Raw genomic sequence first — 19,945 nt, 5'->3', positions numbered from 1 at the left:
TTCGTACAATAGGCTAACCGACCAATGGTCTCACTTACGCTGCGACTGGAGGGATAGGGTCAAATGCAATCCCTCACAAAGCCGTGGCTTCGGATGCATCCCTTTACGTCAAGCCTTCGCGTAGGCGACGTATGCATTGAGATTGTAGTATTCTGGATCAGCCTCGAAGGTGTACGCATCTCCCGGATCGACGGACACCACCGTATCGTCGTCGCGAATGATCTTGCCTGACATTCCGTATCCTGTCGCGAGAACCATATACGTCTTTGCTACACCCGAAGGGACGGTGATGGTCGTGGTGACAGAGGTCGTCAACTCGACTGTAGCAGAGGCTTTCGCGAACACAGCTGCCCAGAGGACATCCTCCATCTGCGAATCACCGTGATCGATCAAGTGACTGCTGACAAGTGAAACGCAAATACGCACAAGTTGATAATTAGTAGGGTCCCCGACGGAGTCATCACTTGCGGTTGCAAGCTTCGGGTGTGGACGAGCCCATATGTAGAGCTGATCTTCCGTGATCTCGGGGTAGATACCTGAACGGAACACGGTCGCATAGTCATCTAGCATCGCCAACCATCCTACCATGATATAACCCCATTCAGTTGACGAAGAATATCGAGGATCAACGACCGGTACACGCACCCTCATGAGGCATTACATCGACCCAGTCTTGTGAATTGGGCTGATCACCCTCAATCGGCCCGATATAGTGCGATTCGCCATAGTCGTTCCATGTCGGGATCTCGACGATGTCCACATCATCACGGTTCTCAATTATCGTCTCCCAACGGGCGTTCCATAAATGGTAGTCCGCGAGGTAGATGAACTGCACCCAGGATTTCATACAGTCTGGAGTTGTGAAGACATCACGGTGAAGGAGCGGGTTTTTGTCGTACGAGTCTACCCCATAGTGAGTGAACAACCAAGGGCTCACGGCGGCGATATACGTTATGACGCCATCAGAACTAGTCAGATCCTCTAGGCCACTCAGCTATTGCTCGTCCGTGGTAAACACACCGAGGTACTCTTTCAATTCGGAAGTGATGGCGCTGTCAAAGATTGGTTGATTCAGGTCGCCGGGAATATCTGAAGGCTGGAGTGAGGTCGGCCATCCACCGTTCCACTGAGTATTCTGCTTCAGCTAGAAGCCATTTATATGACGGATAAAGCTTACATTGAATGGTACAATCAGATCCGGCGAAAGTAGTAATTAAAATGTGATCGTTGATCTTCAGCTGGTAGTCGTTCGATGCATAGCTAGTGACGTAGTCCCGCAGGGCGGCAGCGTCGTCTACAGTGTTAAACGCCAACGAGCTGCCAGCATGCAGAGTGTCAGCGAGGGTAGAGATGAAACCAGAGAAGGCGCACGTCATGTCGAAGGATATGAACAACTTGAAGTTAAGCCCAAGATCCTCAGCCGCGGTGTATCTAACAATTATGTTTTAGCGTGATATGTCGCAAGGCGAGAGACTCACGCATCAGCGACATACGAGGACTCCCAATAGTCCGAGCCGACGTTAAGTGCAAAGCCATCAAGACCACAGTCATACGCCAGTTGAATGTCCGACGACCAGTCGTCCGTGGTGTAATCATAGGTGTTCCCTACTATATGGTGCGCTACAACATATTTACCCGAAGTAGAGCTGTTGGCTAGTTCAGATCTCCTAGTTGACGGCTGAGGACGAGCGCCACAAAAGCGGACGAGAGTCGATGAAAAGGCTGCGACAACCAAGAACCTAGGGGAGAACATTCTTGGTGGAGGAAATAATCCACCGAGTAGCCTCGGAGGAGGTGGGTGGCCAGTCCTGCACACAAGGTACCATTGCGCGAACCTTAGAATTTATGCATATTCACGAGCGATCTAGAATGGAAGCAACTGCATCTATGAATGATTCTCTTGACATCCGACATGGTGTTCATTCATTCCGAGGTACACGCTTTGCGATAGAGTTCAGCTATGCAATGAAGTAGCATGGTCGACACGAAGCCAAAATAGTTACTATAATGCAAGATGCTCACGCGAGAGCTGGGGCGCATGGTCGCAACCCTGAACATTGGTCGTCGGCAACTTCCCATATCGGTTGATTGGAATCGCATCCATGTGCATGATCACCCGTTGATCCTATCAAAGTGAGGGAGTAAAGCTGAGCGAGAAACTACATGAAACTGCGAGACTCATACCGTCATACCGTCACCATCACCTGATCCTAGTGAATAGGCTTGCCTTTGCTATTACTTGCAGAAGCATTGCAATGGCTACTGTCATACATGTGCTACAAGTAAAACCAGACGCGAGATTAGACGGTCTAGAGGGAGTATGAACCGTATGCAGCCTGGGTACGGGAAGGATGCGCATAGGCTCATAAATCAGCCCGAGTCGTACAGGAAGACACTAGTCGTTCAGGCTTATGCTCAGGCTGAGACCATAGCTACATGCGCACGCCGCCGCCACACTCCACCACACCCCGATGCTGTTGCACCTTTGCATTCTCAGACAGCGCGGACTGCCGCTATCGACAAGTATCTGTGAGCACATAGCTATATGCTTTCCCGTCTCGTTCTTGATTTTGCTCCCTTCACAGTTGCTTATTCACCTGCAACGTCGCACGCCGTCTTATAATTCAGTTCTATCCTTGGATGTTCTTGAAACATAGCTACCTTGGTCTGTTCTTCGCCAAGAGGTGTCCAGCTAACACGTCAATGTAAACAGCATTGACAACGGCACGTTGTAATGATACTATGAATATTATCCCAAGTCAGCCAAGTAGTACGTAACGAAAGACGGCGAGATCGGGGATCCAGCGAGCTAAAGGAGCGACGTATGTATGTTAGGGTATCATCATCGAGCCAGAAACGGTACGGAAATAACAAACGTCCGACGATGTCCGTCCAATAGCCCTCTATCGCCTGCTGGTACCTCTGCCATAGCCACCCTGAAGATTGTCCAACTCGGCCTCCAGCGATTTGATGGCACCATGCGCCAGCTCGAGGTCCTTGTTGAGGCGATCGCGCTCTTGAATGAGCTGTGGCGTAGGTCAAAGTCAATAATGCGGCTGATAGACATGAAGAATGTCGGCTACGCACATGCTGCTCCCATTGCCTGAAACGGGCCTCCTCGGCCTTGACCTGCTCCGTGAAACGCTTGCGGAGCTGCTCCTCCTCTTCCTTGAACTTGGGGTTCTCGAATTTCCGCGGTTTGGACTCGCCCGGTTTGCGCGTCTCCATCTGGCCCTGGCGGTAGTTTTCATAGTGCATCTCCTCCGTTGTCGAGATGAGGTCGAGCATATGCGTGCGGATGAGCAGCGAGCGTAGCTTGCGGAAGTCACAGTGGTTCTCGTTCTCGACCTCAGCGACACCCCAGAGGTACTCACGCCCCTTGACGACACGCCCGTCGCTCGTTGTCACGTCTTCAGTCGATCCAATGATCGAGAATGGCATAGCCTCGGAGAGGATGCGTGCGTGTTCCGCGGAGGCCTCGTCGTCAGGTTCGATGGGCGGCTGGTAAATTTGGATGCCCTGCGCTTGGATGACATCGCGGATCTGCATACAAGTCAATACGAGTAAAATACACACGAGCGGCCGTCGAGACGAACCCGTTGTTTGAAGGTGAACAGATCATTCTGAGTGAGCGTGTCCGCCTTGGCAATGACCGGGATGAGGTTGACACGAGTACCAAGACGCTTCATGATCTCAATATCAAGAGGCTTGAGCCTGACGGACATCGGCAGGGGGTTAGAACGGCTCTCCGTGATTTGACTGATCACGCCAGCTCACGTATGTCCAGTTGCCCTGATGAAGTAGAGGCACGCGTGCACCCTCAAGTCAATCTTGTCCTTCCTCTCAGGCTGCTGCTCCTGGCGCATGTATGCTTCATGCTGGTCGTCGATGAAGTCAACAATCGGCGCCCACGAGTCGCGGTTGTTGACGTAGTCACCAAAGCCGGGCGTATCGATGACGGTGAGCTTCGTCTTGAACTGCTTCTCCTCAAGCTCTGCTTTAATAATCTCGACTTCTGTGAGCTTGTCGAGCTGTCGTTGGTGACGGCGGCTGTAGTTCTTCGGAGGCGAGAGCTCCGTCGAGAAGAGCGTGTTGACGAGTGTGGTCTTCCCGAGACCGGACTCGCCTGCAAAGGTATTGTAGTGCCAGTCTCCCAGGTGTAAAATCATGCACATTGTGACATACCGACAACCATGACAGTAAAATGGGTCCCCCGCTTGGCAACGATCTTGTGCCTCTGCCACACGAAACATCGTCAGACCGACTTTCATTCCTAGTGGCTACGCACGGACCTGATTAGGAAGGTTGGCAATACCAATGCCATCAGACATGGGAGGGGGAGTAGCGGCCATTATATTGAAAAGTGAAGACAAGGGTAATGCAGGAGAGAGAGGGCAGGACAGTGACGAGAGCGCGACACGCTGGACGCAGTGAACGACAGCACAGTCGGTCCCTGTGGCAAATGGGTTTGTCTGTGTTTGGCCACCGCTGTGGCCGCAAACATCAACTTGTCTAAGGATTTGATTCTTAAATATCTTGCATGCTTGTTCGCCTCGGCACAGATGCAAACATCTGACTAAATATTATAAGTGCTAACTGTGCTGTGTGCTCACTAGAAATCTGTCACTTTCCATGATGAGTCTCTACAGGAAGCCTTGGTCTATGGAACTTGTTCAATCATGGCTTCATCAACATAAAGTGCGTGAGACAGACATGCCTCTTCCTCCCAGCTTTTGATTGACATCTGCCGTGCATTTGTTTGGCAAAGGTGGCGACATATCGCATAAGAGATGATGGTTTCTTAGCGTGTCGAAGCGTCGCGACGTGATTGGTATTTTCATGACGCTACAATAGAAAACCCTTCTCATAACCAGAAAACTCCTCCCATTTCACCGATGCGAATAGAGCGTTGTCCAAATCACCAGTTGACAACGGCCGTCATTTGGTTCCTGCCTAGAAAGGTCACCGCACAACAAGTACAGAAGGCGATGGTACTCCTTTCTTTCAATATAATCATATGCACGATACTCACTGGATTAGGTCTCGCATTAGGGAGAGAATTTCCCATTCACAAGGCGAAAGACATGCGCCTCAGTGTAAGACGATCTGCAAGGCTCGCGAAGCGTTTCCCGCGTATGCACATATGGTTGAGTTCTTGAAGATGAGAAGTCACAGGCGATTCAGGACCTTGGCTCGCGGCAGATCATAGCTGATGCCCGAAGAAGTCTAGCTCTAAACCGAGCATTGTAAAAAGTGGAGAGGCTCGTTAGGAAAGAACACTCAGTAGAGTATCTTCCGTCTCAGACAGTATCTGGTCACGAGAGCGGAAGGCTTGTGTGCATACGAGAATACCTCAATTCGTTTGTTACCCAGATTTCTCTCATACGAAGGGCGGCGCGTATATAGCCTCGTCGCAATGGCAGTGGAGAAGCAAATTGCGGATGAGATGGACGGTGCGTGCCGCATCCAATCATACTATGCGAGACGTCTAGCGACGCTGTGCAGTATCACCTGGCGAGCTGACTGGCTACTCGAAAACACGACTCAACCAACAATGATGTTCCTCAATTACAACACAGACGGTATGCTCCTCCGTCAAGCCGTGGCAAGATCATCGTCACATCTGCGTCCCTCGGCGCCGTAAATTTCCGGTGTATTTCTAGATATCACGATACGGTGAATCGGCTCTGTTACTTAGCCTTCGTGGATATTCCTTCCTTGTCGAAGTATTCTATGCTCAGGAACCGAGCCACACCACGTAGAGGCAGCGATCAGGACTCTATCCACGGTACATCGAGCGGAGGAACCGGCGACGTTCTGCTGTTCCTCTTCGGAGAGGTGAAGATCAAGAATGCATGCTAAAAATGAAGTTGAAGGCAGACGACTTGGCAAACCAAGACCTTGTTAGGATCGGTCCATTGATGCGTACACGTCTGTACTGGTCTCCTCCACTGTTGCAGCAGCAGAGCATCTTTGACCCCCTTCCCCTTGTATAGGTGTTGAGTCCTTGCCTGTACCGTCTGCGCAGCAACGGCTGGAGCGGCAAGGCGGAGCATGCCTGGGCGGTTCTTCAGGCTGTACATGGAGGATTTCATAGAGGCGTTGGAGGAACCAACACGTCCGGAGATTTTGCGAAGCAATCTGGCCAACATTGTGCTTGCGCTGGTGAAGCTGAGTGTCATGGTATGTCTATTGGAATGAATTGCAGGTCCTGGACTCTAATATGGTATGCACCTCGGGCAGGCGCACGCCCTGAGGTGAACACAGCCATCTCAGCTGGATCTGTCCTTGATGTCGATCCTGATCGCAAACGGCTACCGAGAAGGAACGCGTTCGCTGTGACATTTGGCACGACCCGAAGCTTAGGATCTGTTCAGTCCTGCATTATCTCGTAATTATTTGACTCGAGAGCTCGTATCATGCGATAATTGCAATGCTGGGATGTATGAAAACCTGCCGCGTGCTCCCGGCGATGGGCAATATATCGCAACTGGCGGCGAGCTCATGGTTCAACAGAAAAGGGATCCTCTCAGGGACGAAGGCGGGAGAGATTGGATGCTGAGACTCAGGAACATGATAGGTGCAGCACATGAGGCTGTTGATCGTGAGTATGTTACCGACATTTTCAATATGATACGCGTGTAATCAAAACCACATCCTAACACAGCTCAGTAAACCCCGGGCAGCAACCTCCAGCGTACCCTATCCGCATAGGACTCCCACGCAAGTCCAAATGTGTGCCTGAGCTCCGTGTCTTCTGTCACAAGCCTCCTGTTTGTGCTCCTCAGCGCGTACACCACCTTAAGAATCCAAAATGCTAGCGCGAACCACGCGAAGAATATACCGGCGCCAAATGTCCACCGATGCGTATTCGTCTCTGAAAAGGGGGCGTTGCAGCAGCCATATCCAATTTGCAACCAGCATTCGCGCAGCCAGGTGCCTGGGGCGAGCGCCACGGCAGTCGCGCCAAGCAGCGTCATGTACACGCCCGTATAGCTCGGATGGCGCACGTACGCGTATGGCCCGTGCGTGACAAGCGCATGCATTGGCGTGATCGCAAGTTCGAAAGTGAACATCGGCCCGAGCGTCTTATAGCAAATAAGCCGAAGGATCGCGCCGAACAGCGTGAATAGCATGCCCACAACGAGCAGGAGCGACGGCGCGATGAGTGTTTGTGCTGCGGATGACGACGGGCATGTGAGATGCGAGGAAAGAGGTGCATGAGGAAGGGAGGGGAAGGCGACGGAAGAAGTGGCGAGTGCATCGAGGACGGTTTCAAGCCAGACCATCATCTGGGTGGAGCTTGTATTCAGCCCTTTTGTTCTATGTGTACTGACAGAGTGGGCGCAAACCTTGCTACAGAATGTGACCCATCGTACACATCGCTCGAAGAAGCTCCTCTGCGGAATGCAATGCTTGGGTGGCGCCGGTGGATTTGGCGGCGAGAGTGAGAGGTGCACTGACACGCCCGCTGTCAGCAGGAGCGCGATCTTAAGCAGGGCTGCAATCGTGACAGGGTCATAAGGGAGCGGGCACTCGAACAGGAGAAACACCGACATCTGGGTCGATGGGTTGGGGAGTGTCGCTGCCAGCGGAGGGCGGACGCGGGCGGGCTTTGCACTCGCGGACTGTGTTTGAACAGATAAAAGTATAGAGGAGAAGGCTCGACGCGCCCATAGGAAGAAGCGCTGCCGTACTCCCGTGCTTCTGAACTATCCTTCCTTCTCGCATTTATGTTGACGAGATCTGCGAGCTGAGCCGAAGTAGAACCTGTGATGTTGTTGCGAGTGCGAGGCCTCGAGGCGCTGTAGTGCTTGACAGTTATCGTGGCACAGACTGAGCGTACCCTGACAGGTTTATCATCCTCATGCCGCAACCATACTTGGTCAAGCATTTCAGACTAATCTACACCAGGCTGCGTGAGGAGTTGAGCTTTGCAGATTGAAATGCACCTAGCATCTTCAAATAATACGATGCTCATGGGCACTTTGCGCATCGGAAATACATGCGTAGACCAGTCATGCATCGCGGGCAAGTGTCCGACGTCCATATCTCAGCGCTCCACAGATATCCAGATTCGCTCAGCGTATACATACATACCCTATGTTTACGCCAAAGGAAACCCACAGCCAAGCAATGACTGCCCTGATAATGGAACTCTCACACCAGAAAAAGGAACATGCCAAGTTTCACAAAGGTATCACCGCGAGGCACGACCAGAGGTTATGCAATATCGCCAACTCAATGTGTGGTTTCAGATTAATTCGCCAACGATGCGCACCAAGCAGGGTAACTGTCTGACCAGTAAGCGCAATGATCTGAGAGGAAGAGATCATCTTTACTAAGCGTCGTGGTTTAACCGAAAGCGTGTCGGAAGTTGTGGCAGGTTGTGGCCCACCTCACCGTCGGGGATTGCCGGTCGGACTCTGGATCTTAGATGGCGCCGTCTACTCATACCAAGTGAAATTGAGCGCGGTAGCGCATCAACGACTCAACGTTCAGCTCATGCAAGACGTCGACGTGATGCGCTGTCCTCACCCGGATACTCGCAACCTAGATAAGCCGCCATCCGTGAAGACTGGGGATTCTCAGTTGGGCCGTCATGGAAAGATATCTACACGGGCACGGAGGGGAGGCTACGGTCGTTGTCTTCACCGTCGCTGTAGTGAACGTGGATGCACCCTCTATAGTTGTAGACCCGAACTAGGCTAGCTACTTGGAGGCAGAGCTTTTCGCTGTGTCCCCCTGCTCTGGCAATTCAGATATGCGCACGAAAGCGATTTAGGCAGTAAAGGGCCACCTGAGGAAAACAAACTCACATTCTAGGCGGCGACTGCGTTGTTCTCCCTGAGAGTAGCGCTCGGTCGTGGACGTGCCCTCTGATTCTTCTCCCGCGTTCAGAGGCCGCTGGGTTCATTGAAGCAGTAGTTGCGAGCCCGGCGCTGTCGCGAACAAATCTTCTGGTGTATTTGTGCTCAGTTGAGCCGTAAAATGAGACGGAGGAGTCGACAGCGGAGATGTTGGTGGCTGTAAAGACGGAACGATAATGAGATACGGACGCAGAGAAGCATGTGGCGTGGTAGGCGCCAGGCTTGAATGAGAAGGCTCTGTTATGCTCGAACTTCGACAGTTGAGCCAGCGATGATCTTGGCAACGGAGAGGATAAGTTGGACGAGGAGGTGGGAAAGGTGAGATGGAAAATAGTGATCGGATCGGGAGGTGCGCTCAGGGCGGTGGAGGCAGCGACCATTTGTACGACGAAGAGATCGACGGCCACAGAGGATCAGACTTGGATGGGGACGCCGGGGGGAGGGGGATAAGGTGGAGAGATAGGCGTTCCATCTCCATGGGGGTGCAGGGAAGCATATTGAAGGCGGGGGAACAGGGTTTGATTGAGGAGACAAGATCTCATTAGATGGAGTCTTGTGAGATTAAGGTCCCCGGACTGAAAGCTCGCAAGGTGTAACGTGAGATACTGCAAGGGAATTATAGATGGAGATGGCAAAAGTTAAGAGACTGGCTGCTCATCCACGCTGATTGCATCTTCGCCGGTCTCAATGCAAGAAACCTCCTCGGAGAGGAAGTCGCTACTGTAACCCGGGTAAGCTACGATACCTAGTAGAGGCTCCTACAAGTTTAACACCCAAGAAAAGCAGAGTCTTCACAATAGAGAGGGTACCATGCAGCGAAGCGCCGCCGGAAAGTAAACGGAACGCTCTTAGTGGACGAGAGAAGAACTGCAGCAGAAATACGCACACTAAAATGCGTAACGCATCGGACTCCGGCAGCCTGAGGGATGATCCTATGATGAGATGATCAGAGCACGACAGACGAGTTAGTGATACCCATAGCCGCGCGGCTGATCACCATGTGTAGTGAGGCAACCGTATTGGAATGAAAGTTACTTAATACAGCCACACAGACTAGGCGGGACCATCTGAATGAGATGAGTTTGCATGTCCCCTGGATACGACGACGAATGCCTGAGATGCGCCGCCCGCCGGAGAAGCAGTGGCTATAGACTCTGTGTTAATGAAATCTGACAATCAACATCTTGCGAGAAGAACACGGGATCGGTCACGTTGGATGCACCGCACAACGTCCCTGCTGCCTCGGTGCATGTCGAAAGAGTAGTTGAGACGCATGGAGTGCAATGAGTAACGTTGATAGGTAGTACTGCACTGCGTATTCAGCACGTGGTTGGATCTCCAACGAAAGCATGCAGTGCAGCCTGCCTAGTCGCAGTTATCATTATGACGAGCAGATCCCCACGTCCATTGCCATGCCATATTTGAAAGCTCGTTTTCAAGATGGGCTGAGAAACTACCATGTGTCGTTTCAAAGCATTGTGTGCGCGAATATGTCATCAAGAGGCGCAGCCGCTGCAAGCTATGCGGGTATTACGGATGGCAAATCCAAGGAAACAGCCGTCGCACAAGCTACAGACGAGAACGTGAAGGAGGACAGCCAACAAAGGAGCGTCCGCACAAGCAGTTGTCCATGCAAGAAAAATCCGATCGATCGCATCAAGTCCTCAGAAACCCATCGTACATAATCGTCATGGACGCAGTCTACATCGCCAATACTCCCTTAGAATGCAGGGTGTCAGAAGACAGCAATTGCAATTAGATGATCACTGACCTGCACCTCGCCAGACCTGTCCGACAGTCTGCTCACGGTGTCCTCACGTGAGAGCGTGCTTCCACGGATCTCAGAGTGAATGCTGAACGCTTGCGCGAGCATGCTGTAGGTCGACGCGGCCCTGTTGGACCCATTTCGGCTGCTCCCCGCCGCGCTGTAATAAATAGGAGCTGCGCTTGCAGCAGGGGATGCGAAGGAGGCAATGGAAGCATGTGCCTGACTTGAATAGGAAGAACGAAGTTGCCTGGCACTGAGCTGGCGGCGGCGATGGCGGCGGTACAGAAGAATCCCTAGGACAATTACCAGCAGAAGGGCAAAGACCCCAACGACGACACCAATAATCACGAACTCCTCCGTTCCCCTACTGTGTAGTGTTGATGTTTAGATACTGCGACTTTTGATCGAGGTAAGGGAAACTTGCCTAGAGCTTGACAGAGTATGACTGCCACCACCGCTCACTGTAGGTTGTATGGAGGAGGATGTGGCTCCCTGTGACGCAGAGGATTTGTTGCTGAGATTCTTTGACGGGTGCGGATGACTGTTTGTATCGGATGTTGCTACAGCAGAGCACGAACCGGTGCCGCTCGAGACGGTCCTGGCAGCGTTCGTCAAGATTGTGAGAATTGGGATCTGATCACAACGTACGACGAGGTCTGACTTTGCGTTGAGATTGTACCTGACTTGGTTGCAGAGTTAGACGTTGAGGAGACCATAGGAGACCCGCCGCCCGATGACATGTGAGGCGCCGCTGTCGTATTTTGTGAAGAGGTACTGGTGGATGCAGGCGTATAAGATGGGAATGAAGTCAAAGACCAGTGAGCAGACACGGAAGAGGCAAGCGACAATGCGGCGGAGGTGGGATTCACTCCTTCGCTTGTATCGCTTTGAAATATGCTATACAACGACGACCAGGAAGCTAGAGGAATCTCGGGATTGCAGCAAAGCTCATTATTCACATACTAATGCAAAAGTCAGCTTAGTGCGTCATCAGAGGAAGACAATGACTGACAGAACAAAGGACAGCACAAAGAGATGCTGAGGACTGAGGCTCGCGTCGGGAAATGTGCATCGATGAGTAGCTTTAAGAGAAGCAGGACAATGGTGCTCATAAAAGGGATCGCTACTTTGAGAGATGACAGTGACCATCATAGATGGGTCTAATATGGCTGTATGAAGACCATCCAGTGACTGCGAAGCTGTTAAGCGTCCGATGGGGTTGATACCAGCGACTCAGTGGGATCAAAGCGAGAGTAAGTGACCGCGTCCTCGATACCTTGAGCCCCGCCTTATATGTTGACAAGGTTGGCTTAACGCGACGTGCCTTATTCCTGAAGACATATACTGCACCATGAGGGAGTCTGCATAGCACTGCCTCGTTTGGCATGTGAAGCAACGTCGTGATCGGAACGCGATGAGAGCTCATTGTATGGCAGATGCAAACTTTAGAGTGAAAGTTCATCAGTTGGCATCGCCTGCATGATGACGGTCGTGGCACTTTGGGCTGTTGAGACAAAGGTGAGCGGGCCCTTCGGATTGCGATGACTGGGACGGCCACCATGACTTGCCCGACAATGTAAAATCCGGTGCAGCAAGTCTCATTGACCATCAAGATCTCAGGCTTCCGAGAGTAACCATCCCTGCTTATAAGTGAGCAACATGACGACACGAGATGATCATCTTGCAGCCTCTGAGAATGGAACTCCGACTCGTCTGTGCAGGTCACTTAAGCGCACAAGCTCTAAGCGCCGAGAGTCATCAGGACCATGGCTGGACAGGCTTTCTATAGTTCACATCCACCAGATCCCGTTCATGGTTAGACAAGCACGATTAAATGCATAAACGGAACCGATCTTTGATATATGTATGCTTTGTAAAATGTCTACACGTTTCGTATCACGACTCACGAGACTGGCACAGAAATTGCAACGCCGGAAATGTCTAGCGTGATCTTGGTTGTCTGACCTAGTGGCAGTGCGTCTATAAGTATAAACTTTTATCTTCTGACAGGCTCACTAGACAATATGAGGACTCTTGCTGAACCGAAATACCAATGCGACACATCTGGGAATTCGCATGGGTTGATGCGAAAACCGGAAGTATAACGTTCGTAGCGTGACCTTTTAATTGGCGAAACATTTCAAAGGCATATGTACTAGCCAAAGAAATACATGTCTAACCTTTGTTACACGGTTGCCGGCATGTCAATCATTCACGGGCAGTGTGCGATTCGAATGTCAAGATATTTATTGTGTCGCAGTCCCGAGTTCCTTCAAGAGTCATCCAGTGACCAAAGAGCGGCACTATTTACCCCAATAGTGTTTTTCTGTTGAGATTGGACTCAGCAGAAGACTGTACGGATCGCCTGCGGAAATTGGCGTGACGCGGTCTCGTGACCGCGAGTCCTAAACTACTACCATTACAACATACGGCTCTTCCCTCTGAATTCTTGGAATTCAGTAATGCCCTCAAGCTTGCTACAGGCTGAAGAAAATTCAGCACAGACTGATCATTGCCTTGTCAGACTAGTAGAAAGTGAGGGTTTTCACCGTCCGTATTTATCCTTCTCGTGGCACGTGCTCGCGTCCGCACGTGGCAACGCAAATCTCTCACGGGGCGCTTGGACCGGGCTTTGACCTGACGTTTTCTGCCGTCCAAGCCCTCTCCTACCAGCCTCTCGAGCCCTATAAAGCCGTCTGCATCATCCGCCATAATGTCACCCACATTTCCAGATATCTGCCTTCCGGCATTCCATCCCATCAAGCTCGATGTCTCCCTCAATCCTCAAAGACGCGTCTGTGGCGAATTCCGTCTTGGATCCGGCTGATGACTTCACATCCTGCCTCTCTTATTTCGACGAATACTTTACTATCCATCAGCGACCTTTGTCTTGCAGTGCTGATGCCGTCGCTCAGTCTGCACCCCAAGACCCTTTGTCAACTGGCGACTGCGATGCCGTTTTCTCTCAGTACTGCGCATCAAGCTCGAACGAGTTCAGCCTACAAACAGGCTCTGATGTTACCCCGGAGCAGTTCGATATCATTTCACACGGGAATATAAACGCGTACGTTGGCTTGCATTGGAATATTTCGATAACTCGACTCATTTGTTCTGTTAAGTTCCTCCTCCTCTTGCTTGGATATCCAATCGAGCGCATCATACGACGCGGTTTCTCTCCAATCAGAACGGCAAGCTTTTTATACGAACGGTGATTTATCCATCAATGAATACTCTGACGCCTTGTGAGTCGTCCAACGTCTCTCTCGTAGGATCTAATTCTAATGATACATCGTCTCTTCGCTAGGCTCTGGAACTCCTCTTACTGGGTCGAGCCGTCATCTTCGTACTCCAACGGAAATTTCAACGAAGTACTTTCATCCACACCTTCGGCCTCCTCTCCTGTGTCGTCTTGCAACTCTTTCAGCCAGTCGTGTTACTCAGAATCGTGCGTCACGGATGAGCTTCTCAGTCCACTAGACAGCCCTGTGTCCCGTTTGTCTTCACCTGTGCAACCACTGCCATTCTGTGGAGATGCTGCTTGCCCGCTCTGCGATGTGACCCAGGGATCGCACAACGACGACGACTCTTCCGTTACTGGCAACCGGCGCGATTACTCGTCGTATCCGCCCCGGTACAGCCCGTATGCCCGACCCTCCTCAAAGCGATCGCCTAAGCGTCCCTCCTCAAAGACATCCAAGAAGCCGTCTCCCTCGAAACGCTCCTCCTCCAAGCGAAGTTCAAAGTCCACATCGAAATCAACGTTGCCAAAGCCCCTCCTAGACAACATCCTTGCCTCTGGCGGATCCTCATGTACCAAACAACCCTCCATACCACGCAACGAACAGATCGAAATCAGCGAGACAGACTTCTTCCACGCGCTACTGTTCCCCCATCTAGGCTGCCCTGCATGCGGGTACGTCTCCCCGCGCATTGCTGATCTACGGCGCCACATGAAGACGCACCAACCGCCCGAGGAATGGGTATGCTGCGGCTTGCCGGCTAAGTGGGTCCTCCCGGAAGGCGTGCAGCTCGAAAGCGTGGCGGGCACGTACTGGTACAAGGACGTACTCATGATCGGCGGCTGCATGAACGGGTTCAGTCGGCGCGACTCGCTCGTTCGCCATTTGCAGACTGGCGTCTGCCGTGGTGACGCCGAGGTGGTTCATGCCATCAACCAGGGCTGCGGCGCATTGCTCGACAGTGAAGGAGTGCAGCCGTCGTTTGGACCCTTGTGATGGTGAGCCGTTTCCCTACGAAGGTGGTTGAAATGTATCCTGACCCCCACCTTTCAGTGCAAATCTACTCTCTCAAAATATCTGACCCTCGCATTTTTGAATAGACATTTCATCATTTTCATGTATTGAACCCTCACATGTGTCGACTGGATCACCCTGTATTAACAGTACCGAAGATGCCTCGGAAGTACTCCAGGTAACCTGTCTAACCATAGTACTATCACGTCTGTTGTAATATCTCATCATCAGTGTTGTTAATAATATTTCTGTGCTGAGCGTAAATGTTGCCACAAGACAGATGCTACTAAGGCCGCTTTCCTGATTGCGCCGTTCTCCGAACCGACTCCGATCGTGATTCTCGTTTCCCTCACGGCTTCGCCGCTCACTGCATGACTTCCTGCTCAATATGACTGTGGTTCTATCTAGTACTCATGCAAGCTGCGTCGATATAATGCTGGGTCGAAGTGCCAGGCTCCAGACTATCAGCCGACTGAAGCCGGTTGGGAGCGGTTTGTGTTGGTTTTCTAGGACTTGAGGCACCCCTTCGGTGCTGAACAAAGTGCTCACGAACGATGCCCGTACTTTCCACCCACTATGCCAACTAATGATGTTGACAGCAAAGTAGTTTGATTGAAGGTGAGATTGCAACAATTAAAAGCCGCCGAAGCGACCCTATCCTACGTATGATGTCTCCTCCTCAGACCACCGCTCCTCGTTGCTTTCAAAACTGCGTGTGGCATTATACATGTACAGTGCAAGTTATAAGTCATGAGTCGTGAAATGCCTGCATTGTTTCGTCCAAACCCGGTTCGCTTCCATTGGAAAAACCCCCATGGCGCCCGCCCATGGCCTATCTCCAGTCTGTCTCGATCTCCCCCTTTCCCTCCTGCTCATCATCTGCTTCTTCTGGCTGGAAATAGAGTGAGTCCAAAGCATCTGCAGCATATAAACCTGCTTACACAATCTAGGGACTTTGGAGAATTCCAAGGGAGACTGCCCGGTTCGGCAGATTGGTGGATGCCAGCTATTCGTAGCGGCAATGGCATGTTCCGTGTTTGCTCATCGAAGATGGGAGCTGCAGCGCACAGAGAGCCGATGGAAGAAAGGGCGAGGATCATTGTTGTGTAGTGCATCTTTGTTGAACGTTGCAAGGAACACGGCCCAGGATTTGGGGCTGACGAGAAGAGTGACGGTGTACACGGGTACCGCCTCGTCGAGATTCAAACGGGCAGCCTTTATCACGCACGCGCGCTGCGCTGGGTGTCGTCACTGAAATGCTGTGCTTGCCAGGGCACCGCGCGCAGCCTTTCCGTGGAGTATGCTGGCGGAAGCCCATCGGAAATGATCGGTCAGCTCACAAATATGTGTATCCGCGTCGATCGCCGGCCATCTCAGCGTTCCATACAGGAGCGCGAATACGTGCCTCGTTGGCCACACTTGCTCAGGTCAGTAGGTTTCTGCGCGAGGACGTTCATGCGCTCAATGTATTCGGGGACTTCACGACGCAGTTATCTTGGCGCGTTGAATGCGGTGCAGAGCGGAGGCAGGCGCGAGCGATTGTCAGTAGCCGTTATGATCGGGCCGGAGCATGTGGCCACATGCAGACCCTTGGAAGCTTGGGATGTATCAGGTGAGTCTTTACATGTACAGGATGACGCACATGCCAACGACAACTTTAGTTGGAATGCATTGGCAACATCATTAGGAAACTTCGAACAGGCCGCGATTTGTCTTTGTTCATTACCGTTGCATTTAGTCGAGCATCAATGTACATCGGGATAGGAGACAAGGTCAAGGCTTATGAAGATCGGGAACTTACAGATCTCGCTCAGTGATTTGTCAAACTGCCTTGTTCCTCTGATCGGGCTATTCAATTGTTGCTTCTTGAGCGCTGAGCCAGTCCACTACTGACTTGGTGCTCAGTTATGGGCCGCCAACCACCAAAACAAGAAATTCAAAACGCGGAGTAACGTAGAAAATCACATCGCCTGGCAAGCAACAATGACTTATTGGGCCACATCATTGTAATCCTTCAGCCATATGTACGCTGCTGCTGTAGGAAACGCTTGTTCGCCCCCAAATCCGCATCGCCTTCTGTCGCCCGGTGCCACACTTATAGTGGAGTCTGGACGCGTCAAGTCACGATCACGTGAGGGTGATAGCTCGCGTCGAGAACATGGAATTCAAGTTGGGTCGAAATACAAGGGTACATCGTACATCAGCGCTGGGGAAAGATCACGAAGGCTACCTACATGAGTCTGAAGTTACATAGATTGAACCAGTGGTTTTCGATCAGAGTAGCAGAGAAAAGTAACAACCTGCGAGTTTGTCTCACTGTGTGCCGTCCGTGACCATCATCTCGTCCGGATCGGCCTCAACACGACGACGATTCCCCGCGCCACCGAGAGCGTTTTCCACGACTTGAGCATCCTGAATGCTCTCCTCGTCCTCTGCACTCCATTCCTCATCTGTGGTCATGATTCCGCGTCCAACATTCTCTTCGTTGTCTGTACTCTGATCAGAGGTCGAGGTCGAGCTCGTTTCGTCTTCCGGATCGCGAACGTAAAGGTTCTTGATTTTCCTTTCCGTCCTGAAGAGGGTTTGCGCGAGAATAACTGCTCCGCGCGCAAGGAGAGCGGGTGGGGTAGTCCTCACTTCCCTCTTCGAGCGCATGCGGAGCTGGCGGACAACCTCGTCCATGTCGCGCCCGCGTAGGATCTGCGAGGCACGGACCCGGGGAGACGAATCCTGGCGCCTCATTATTTCTACGTACTTCGTGCCGTTCAGTTCGGCAAGTTCCTCGTCCGCGAAATACAGCTGCATCATGTAGTCTTCGTGCATCTGCACAAGATCGTGCTCGCGAACGAGCGTCGTGGCTTTGACATGCCCGAGCACCATATCCCGCCACACTTGTTGTTCCTCTATATCGCTGTCTTCGGCGTATTCATCGTCGCTGCTGAATGCGGAGTCGTCTGACTCGATGTCCGAGGGATTCTCGAGGTCGTGCAGGGCGATGGCGTCGAAGGCTGCCGCGATGGAGTCAGCGTCACTGCTCTCCTCCGAGTCGTCCTCGTCCTCGTAATCCTCCTCCTCTTCGGACGTGGAAAGCGCTTCGGCGCTCTCGTCGTCACTTTCCGCGAAGTACTCCCTGAGTGCCTCCATCTGGTCCTCATTCAGATTGCTCAGAGCCTCAGCTGCAATTGGAATTCGATCGTCCATCGCGTCCATTGACAGCGACACCGGCGAGAAGAAGATTGTTGACCGCGCGGTGGACGCCTGCACTGAAGAATCACCGATAAAAAAGGTAGAAGCGGCAAGTATGGTAATTGAACTTGAAGCAAATAGCTACAAACTACTGATGTGGCCAACCCTCGCCGCCGCACAACGTGACTGACCGTTCTCGCAGCGGCATGAGGCTATGCTGCAGTGCGCCTTCCATGGCCGCCTATACGTTCTCAGTGGCAATACCGTATGGCGCTCAAGGAGATCAAAAAGCCGCTCAATATACGGTCAACGAGCACCGTGCTAATCCATCCAAGCTAAGCGCTCAGGATCATAACGCACAGCGAGATGGGTCACAACACGGCGATGATGAGCAGGCACATCTGTGTAAGTAAGCATCTCCCATGAAGTAAAGAGGCGGAAAACCAGTCCTTCCAGCTTCCAGCGTGTCGCATCGTGCATGGTGACTCTTTCTTTGAGCAGCGGCAACCAGCAATATGCCATTTTTCTATTCCGCTCGTTTTGCTTCCGTGATTTGCATCAGATGGTGTGGAAATGACAATGTGTAAGGCGATGACTACAGTAGATTGTTGCGATAAGCAGACATAAATGGATCTCCGCACCCTCAATAAAATATCTCATCCTGCGTCATGATATCTATCCGCCAATATAAGGCCTGCAATGCTCAGCCTCAATGGCTACCTTGAAGTATTTGAGTATACTTGGTGAAGTCGTGCACTTCGGCAGTGAATATTGCCTGCGCGGGGTCTTCGATGTATGCCACGATGCCTTGTGAGCCGTAAATGTCATTAAACAGATCGTCTTCATCTGATTTTGCCATCATGGCACGTATATGATTCGGGCCCAAAGAGCTCGATCAACAGTCGGGACAGATGACGTTCTCCACCCGGTTCAGGCATGAACAGAAAGTTGAGAACGATACGAAGATGATGAAGGTACACATGTCGTTTTTGCAATAGAAATCGTTCCACTTTCATGGCGATGATGATCAGATCATGGGAAGTGCACGTAGAAAAGGCCCTGTAGCTCTGAATGAGAAGACTGATAGGAGCTAAAGTGAACGCGGAGTGTAGCCTCAGACATGCTTGCCTACCTGCAATGTCCAGTGCGCACCAATAAGGATTTGTGATGCCTTCGTCAGTCAACAACGAGGCGGTAGACCGAAAGCTGATTGCTGAAGTCTGCTACGATATATTGTTGATCTAGGAAGGCGAAAGGAGTCGTCTACGGCTGAGAGAGTGGCGAGCTAGCCTCTGTATGGGGCGGATAGCAATCAATCCAATCCATTGCATAAATAGTTCGTACTTACCAAAAATGCAGATGTCGCTCTCGTGGAGCAGGCATCCAGATCTGTTTGTCCACTATGTTCTGGCCCTTCAAAAATCTCTTCTGATCCACCCGAAGTCGGATAGACAGTGCGTAATATGACAACCCACGCATGAAGAGCACGAATTCCAGATGCTAAGTTCTCGTTCTCCTGGCATCCAGACACAGCGCACTCGCCCTCACCCTCGAGTACGTCCCTAATCTCGCGCGATCGTGATGCTCTTCGCGCAAATGCACCACATCGATGGACAGCCAGAGACGGTGCTCAGTCAGAACGACACTTGTCCTTGATTGAAAAAGGCGACGTGAGCGCGTGTCTGGCGCACCCCAAAGGCGCTACCGGGGACAAGCGGTACTCCGTCGCGGGCGATCAGGAGGCCAGCATACGGATGAGAGCGAGAGCTATCGGAGGGAAAGTGCCAGGGTTGGTCGGTGACATGACATTGTGACACCGCAGGAGGAGCGATTTGAATAAACATATCATATCCGCGGTCCGTCTGTCG

General features: G+C 51.8%; 8 protein-coding genes across 8 annotated transcripts; 2 read left to right on the top strand and 6 right to left on the bottom strand.

The window, feature by feature from the left end:
* Positions 1-108: 108 nt before the first annotated feature.
* Positions 109-1,753, bottom strand: LAESUDRAFT_815994 (glycoside hydrolase family 71 protein; the record flags this gene model as incomplete). The annotated part of the gene is made up of 7 exons (XM_040914737.1): positions 109-369; positions 427-581; positions 646-981; positions 1,021-1,089; positions 1,178-1,317; positions 1,372-1,431; positions 1,479-1,753. The coding sequence occupies 7 exons, from the start codon at positions 1,751-1,753 to the stop codon at positions 109-111; spliced, it is 1,296 nt and encodes a 431-aa protein (XP_040759039.1).
* A 973-nt stretch (positions 1,754-2,726) lies between these two features.
* LAESUDRAFT_731392 (septin) lies at positions 2,727-4,394 on the bottom strand. The gene is made up of 6 exons (XM_040910039.1): positions 4,293-4,394; positions 4,186-4,237; positions 3,778-4,126; positions 3,597-3,714; positions 3,088-3,543; positions 2,727-3,026 (listed from the first exon to the last, which is right to left on the bottom strand). The coding sequence occupies exons 1-6, from the start codon at positions 4,350-4,352 to the stop codon at positions 2,904-2,906; spliced, it is 1,158 nt and encodes a 385-aa protein (XP_040759038.1). The 5' UTR covers positions 4,353-4,394; the 3' UTR covers positions 2,727-2,903.
* A 2,274-nt stretch (positions 4,395-6,668) lies between these two features.
* On the bottom strand, positions 6,669-7,496 carry LAESUDRAFT_623292 (ICMT-domain-containing protein; the record flags this gene model as incomplete). Its single annotated transcript, XM_040903302.1, has 2 exons — positions 6,669-7,292; positions 7,380-7,496. Coding segments are annotated over 2 exons (741 nt in total), but the record flags the coding sequence as incomplete, so codon positions are not given.
* A 2,682-nt stretch (positions 7,497-10,178) lies between these two features.
* LAESUDRAFT_487974 (uncharacterized protein) lies at positions 10,179-12,167 on the bottom strand. The gene is made up of 5 exons (XM_040902655.1): positions 11,651-12,167; positions 11,287-11,600; positions 11,063-11,236; positions 10,642-11,002; positions 10,179-10,589 (listed from the first exon to the last, which is right to left on the bottom strand). The coding sequence occupies exons 1-5, from the start codon at positions 11,708-11,710 to the stop codon at positions 10,572-10,574; spliced, it is 927 nt and encodes a 308-aa protein (XP_040759036.1). The 5' UTR covers positions 11,711-12,167; the 3' UTR covers positions 10,179-10,571.
* Positions 12,168-14,537: 2,370 nt separating this feature from the next.
* LAESUDRAFT_707678 (uncharacterized protein) lies at positions 14,538-15,149 on the top strand. The gene is made up of 2 exons (XM_040906663.1): positions 14,538-14,875; positions 14,931-15,149. The coding sequence occupies exon 1, from the start codon at positions 14,589-14,591 to the stop codon at positions 14,871-14,873; it is 285 nt and encodes a 94-aa protein (XP_040759035.1). The 5' UTR covers positions 14,538-14,588; the 3' UTR covers positions 14,874-14,875; positions 14,931-15,149.
* Positions 15,150-15,300: 151 nt separating this feature from the next.
* Positions 15,301-16,156, bottom strand: LAESUDRAFT_815989 (uncharacterized protein). Its single transcript, XM_040914736.1, has 2 exons — positions 15,833-16,156; positions 15,301-15,783 (listed from the first exon to the last, which is right to left on the bottom strand). Exons 1-2 carry the CDS (start codon positions 16,004-16,006, stop codon positions 15,724-15,726), a joined length of 234 nt encoding a protein of 77 aa, XP_040759034.1. The 5' UTR covers positions 16,007-16,156; the 3' UTR covers positions 15,301-15,723.
* An 844-nt stretch (positions 16,157-17,000) lies between these two features.
* Positions 17,001-18,177, bottom strand: LAESUDRAFT_731383 (uncharacterized protein). Its single transcript, XM_040910038.1, has one exon. The coding sequence runs from the start codon at positions 18,090-18,092 to the stop codon at positions 17,205-17,207; it is 888 nt and encodes a 295-aa protein (XP_040759033.1). The 5' UTR covers positions 18,093-18,177; the 3' UTR covers positions 17,001-17,204.
* A 612-nt stretch (positions 18,178-18,789) lies between these two features.
* On the top strand, positions 18,790-19,891 carry LAESUDRAFT_717598 (uncharacterized protein; the record flags this gene model as incomplete). The annotated part of the gene is made up of 6 exons (XM_040907348.1): positions 18,790-18,887; positions 18,913-18,944; positions 18,966-19,051; positions 19,437-19,531; positions 19,561-19,631; positions 19,695-19,891. 6 exons carry the CDS (start codon positions 18,790-18,792, stop codon positions 19,889-19,891), a joined length of 579 nt encoding a protein of 192 aa, XP_040759032.1.
* Between the last annotated feature and the right edge of the window lie 54 nt (positions 19,892-19,945).

Source organism: Laetiporus sulphureus (assembly GCF_001632365.1).
Source record: "Laetiporus sulphureus 93-53 unplaced genomic scaffold LAESUscaffold_63, whole genome shotgun sequence".
Lineage (NCBI taxonomy): Eukaryota > Fungi > Basidiomycota > Agaricomycetes > Polyporales > Laetiporaceae > Laetiporus > Laetiporus sulphureus.
This window is presented reverse-complemented; position numbering and strand designations above follow the sequence as displayed.

What these genes read in the sequence shown, in the direction of transcription:
- LAESUDRAFT_815989 (XM_040914736.1), bottom strand. Translation starts at nt 16,006, where the DNA reads ATGCACTACACAACAATGATCCTCGCCCTTTCTTCCATCGGCTCTCTG. An exon ending in CTCCAAAGTCCCTAGATTGT is followed by an intron (nt 15,784 to 15,832) that starts GTAAGCAGGTTT and finishes CTCTATTTCCAG; the next exon opens with CCAGAAGAAGCAGATGATGA.
- LAESUDRAFT_731383 (XM_040910038.1), bottom strand. Translation starts at nt 18,092, where the DNA reads ATGGACGATCGAATTCCAATTGCAGCTGAGGCTCTGAGCAATCTGAAT.
- LAESUDRAFT_487974 (XM_040902655.1), bottom strand. Translation starts at nt 11,710, where the DNA reads ATGCACATTTCCCGACGCGAGCCTCAGTCCTCAGCATCTCTTTGTGCT. An exon ending in ACGCAAAGTCAGACCTCGTC is followed by an intron (nt 11,237 to 11,286) that starts GTACGTTGTGAT and finishes GAACGCTGCCAG; the next exon opens with GACCGTCTCGAGCGGCACCG. An exon ending in CATACTCTGTCAAGCTCTAG is followed by an intron (nt 11,003 to 11,062) that starts GCAAGTTTCCCT and finishes ACTACACAGTAG; the next exon opens with GGGAACGGAGGAGTTCGTGA.
- LAESUDRAFT_731392 (XM_040910039.1), bottom strand. Translation starts at nt 4,352, where the DNA reads ATGGCCGCTACTCCCCCTCCCATGTCTGATGGCATTGGTATTGCCAAC. An exon ending in TTTTACTGTCATGGTTGTCG is followed by an intron (nt 4,127 to 4,185) that starts GTATGTCACAAT and finishes ATACCTTTGCAG; the next exon opens with GCGAGTCCGGTCTCGGGAAG. An exon ending in ATCAGGGCAACTGGACATAC is followed by an intron (nt 3,715 to 3,777) that starts GTGAGCTGGCGT and finishes GATGTCCGTCAG; the next exon opens with GCTCAAGCCTCTTGATATTG.
- LAESUDRAFT_707678 (XM_040906663.1), top strand. Translation starts at nt 14,589, where the DNA reads ATGAAGACGCACCAACCGCCCGAGGAATGGGTATGCTGCGGCTTGCCG.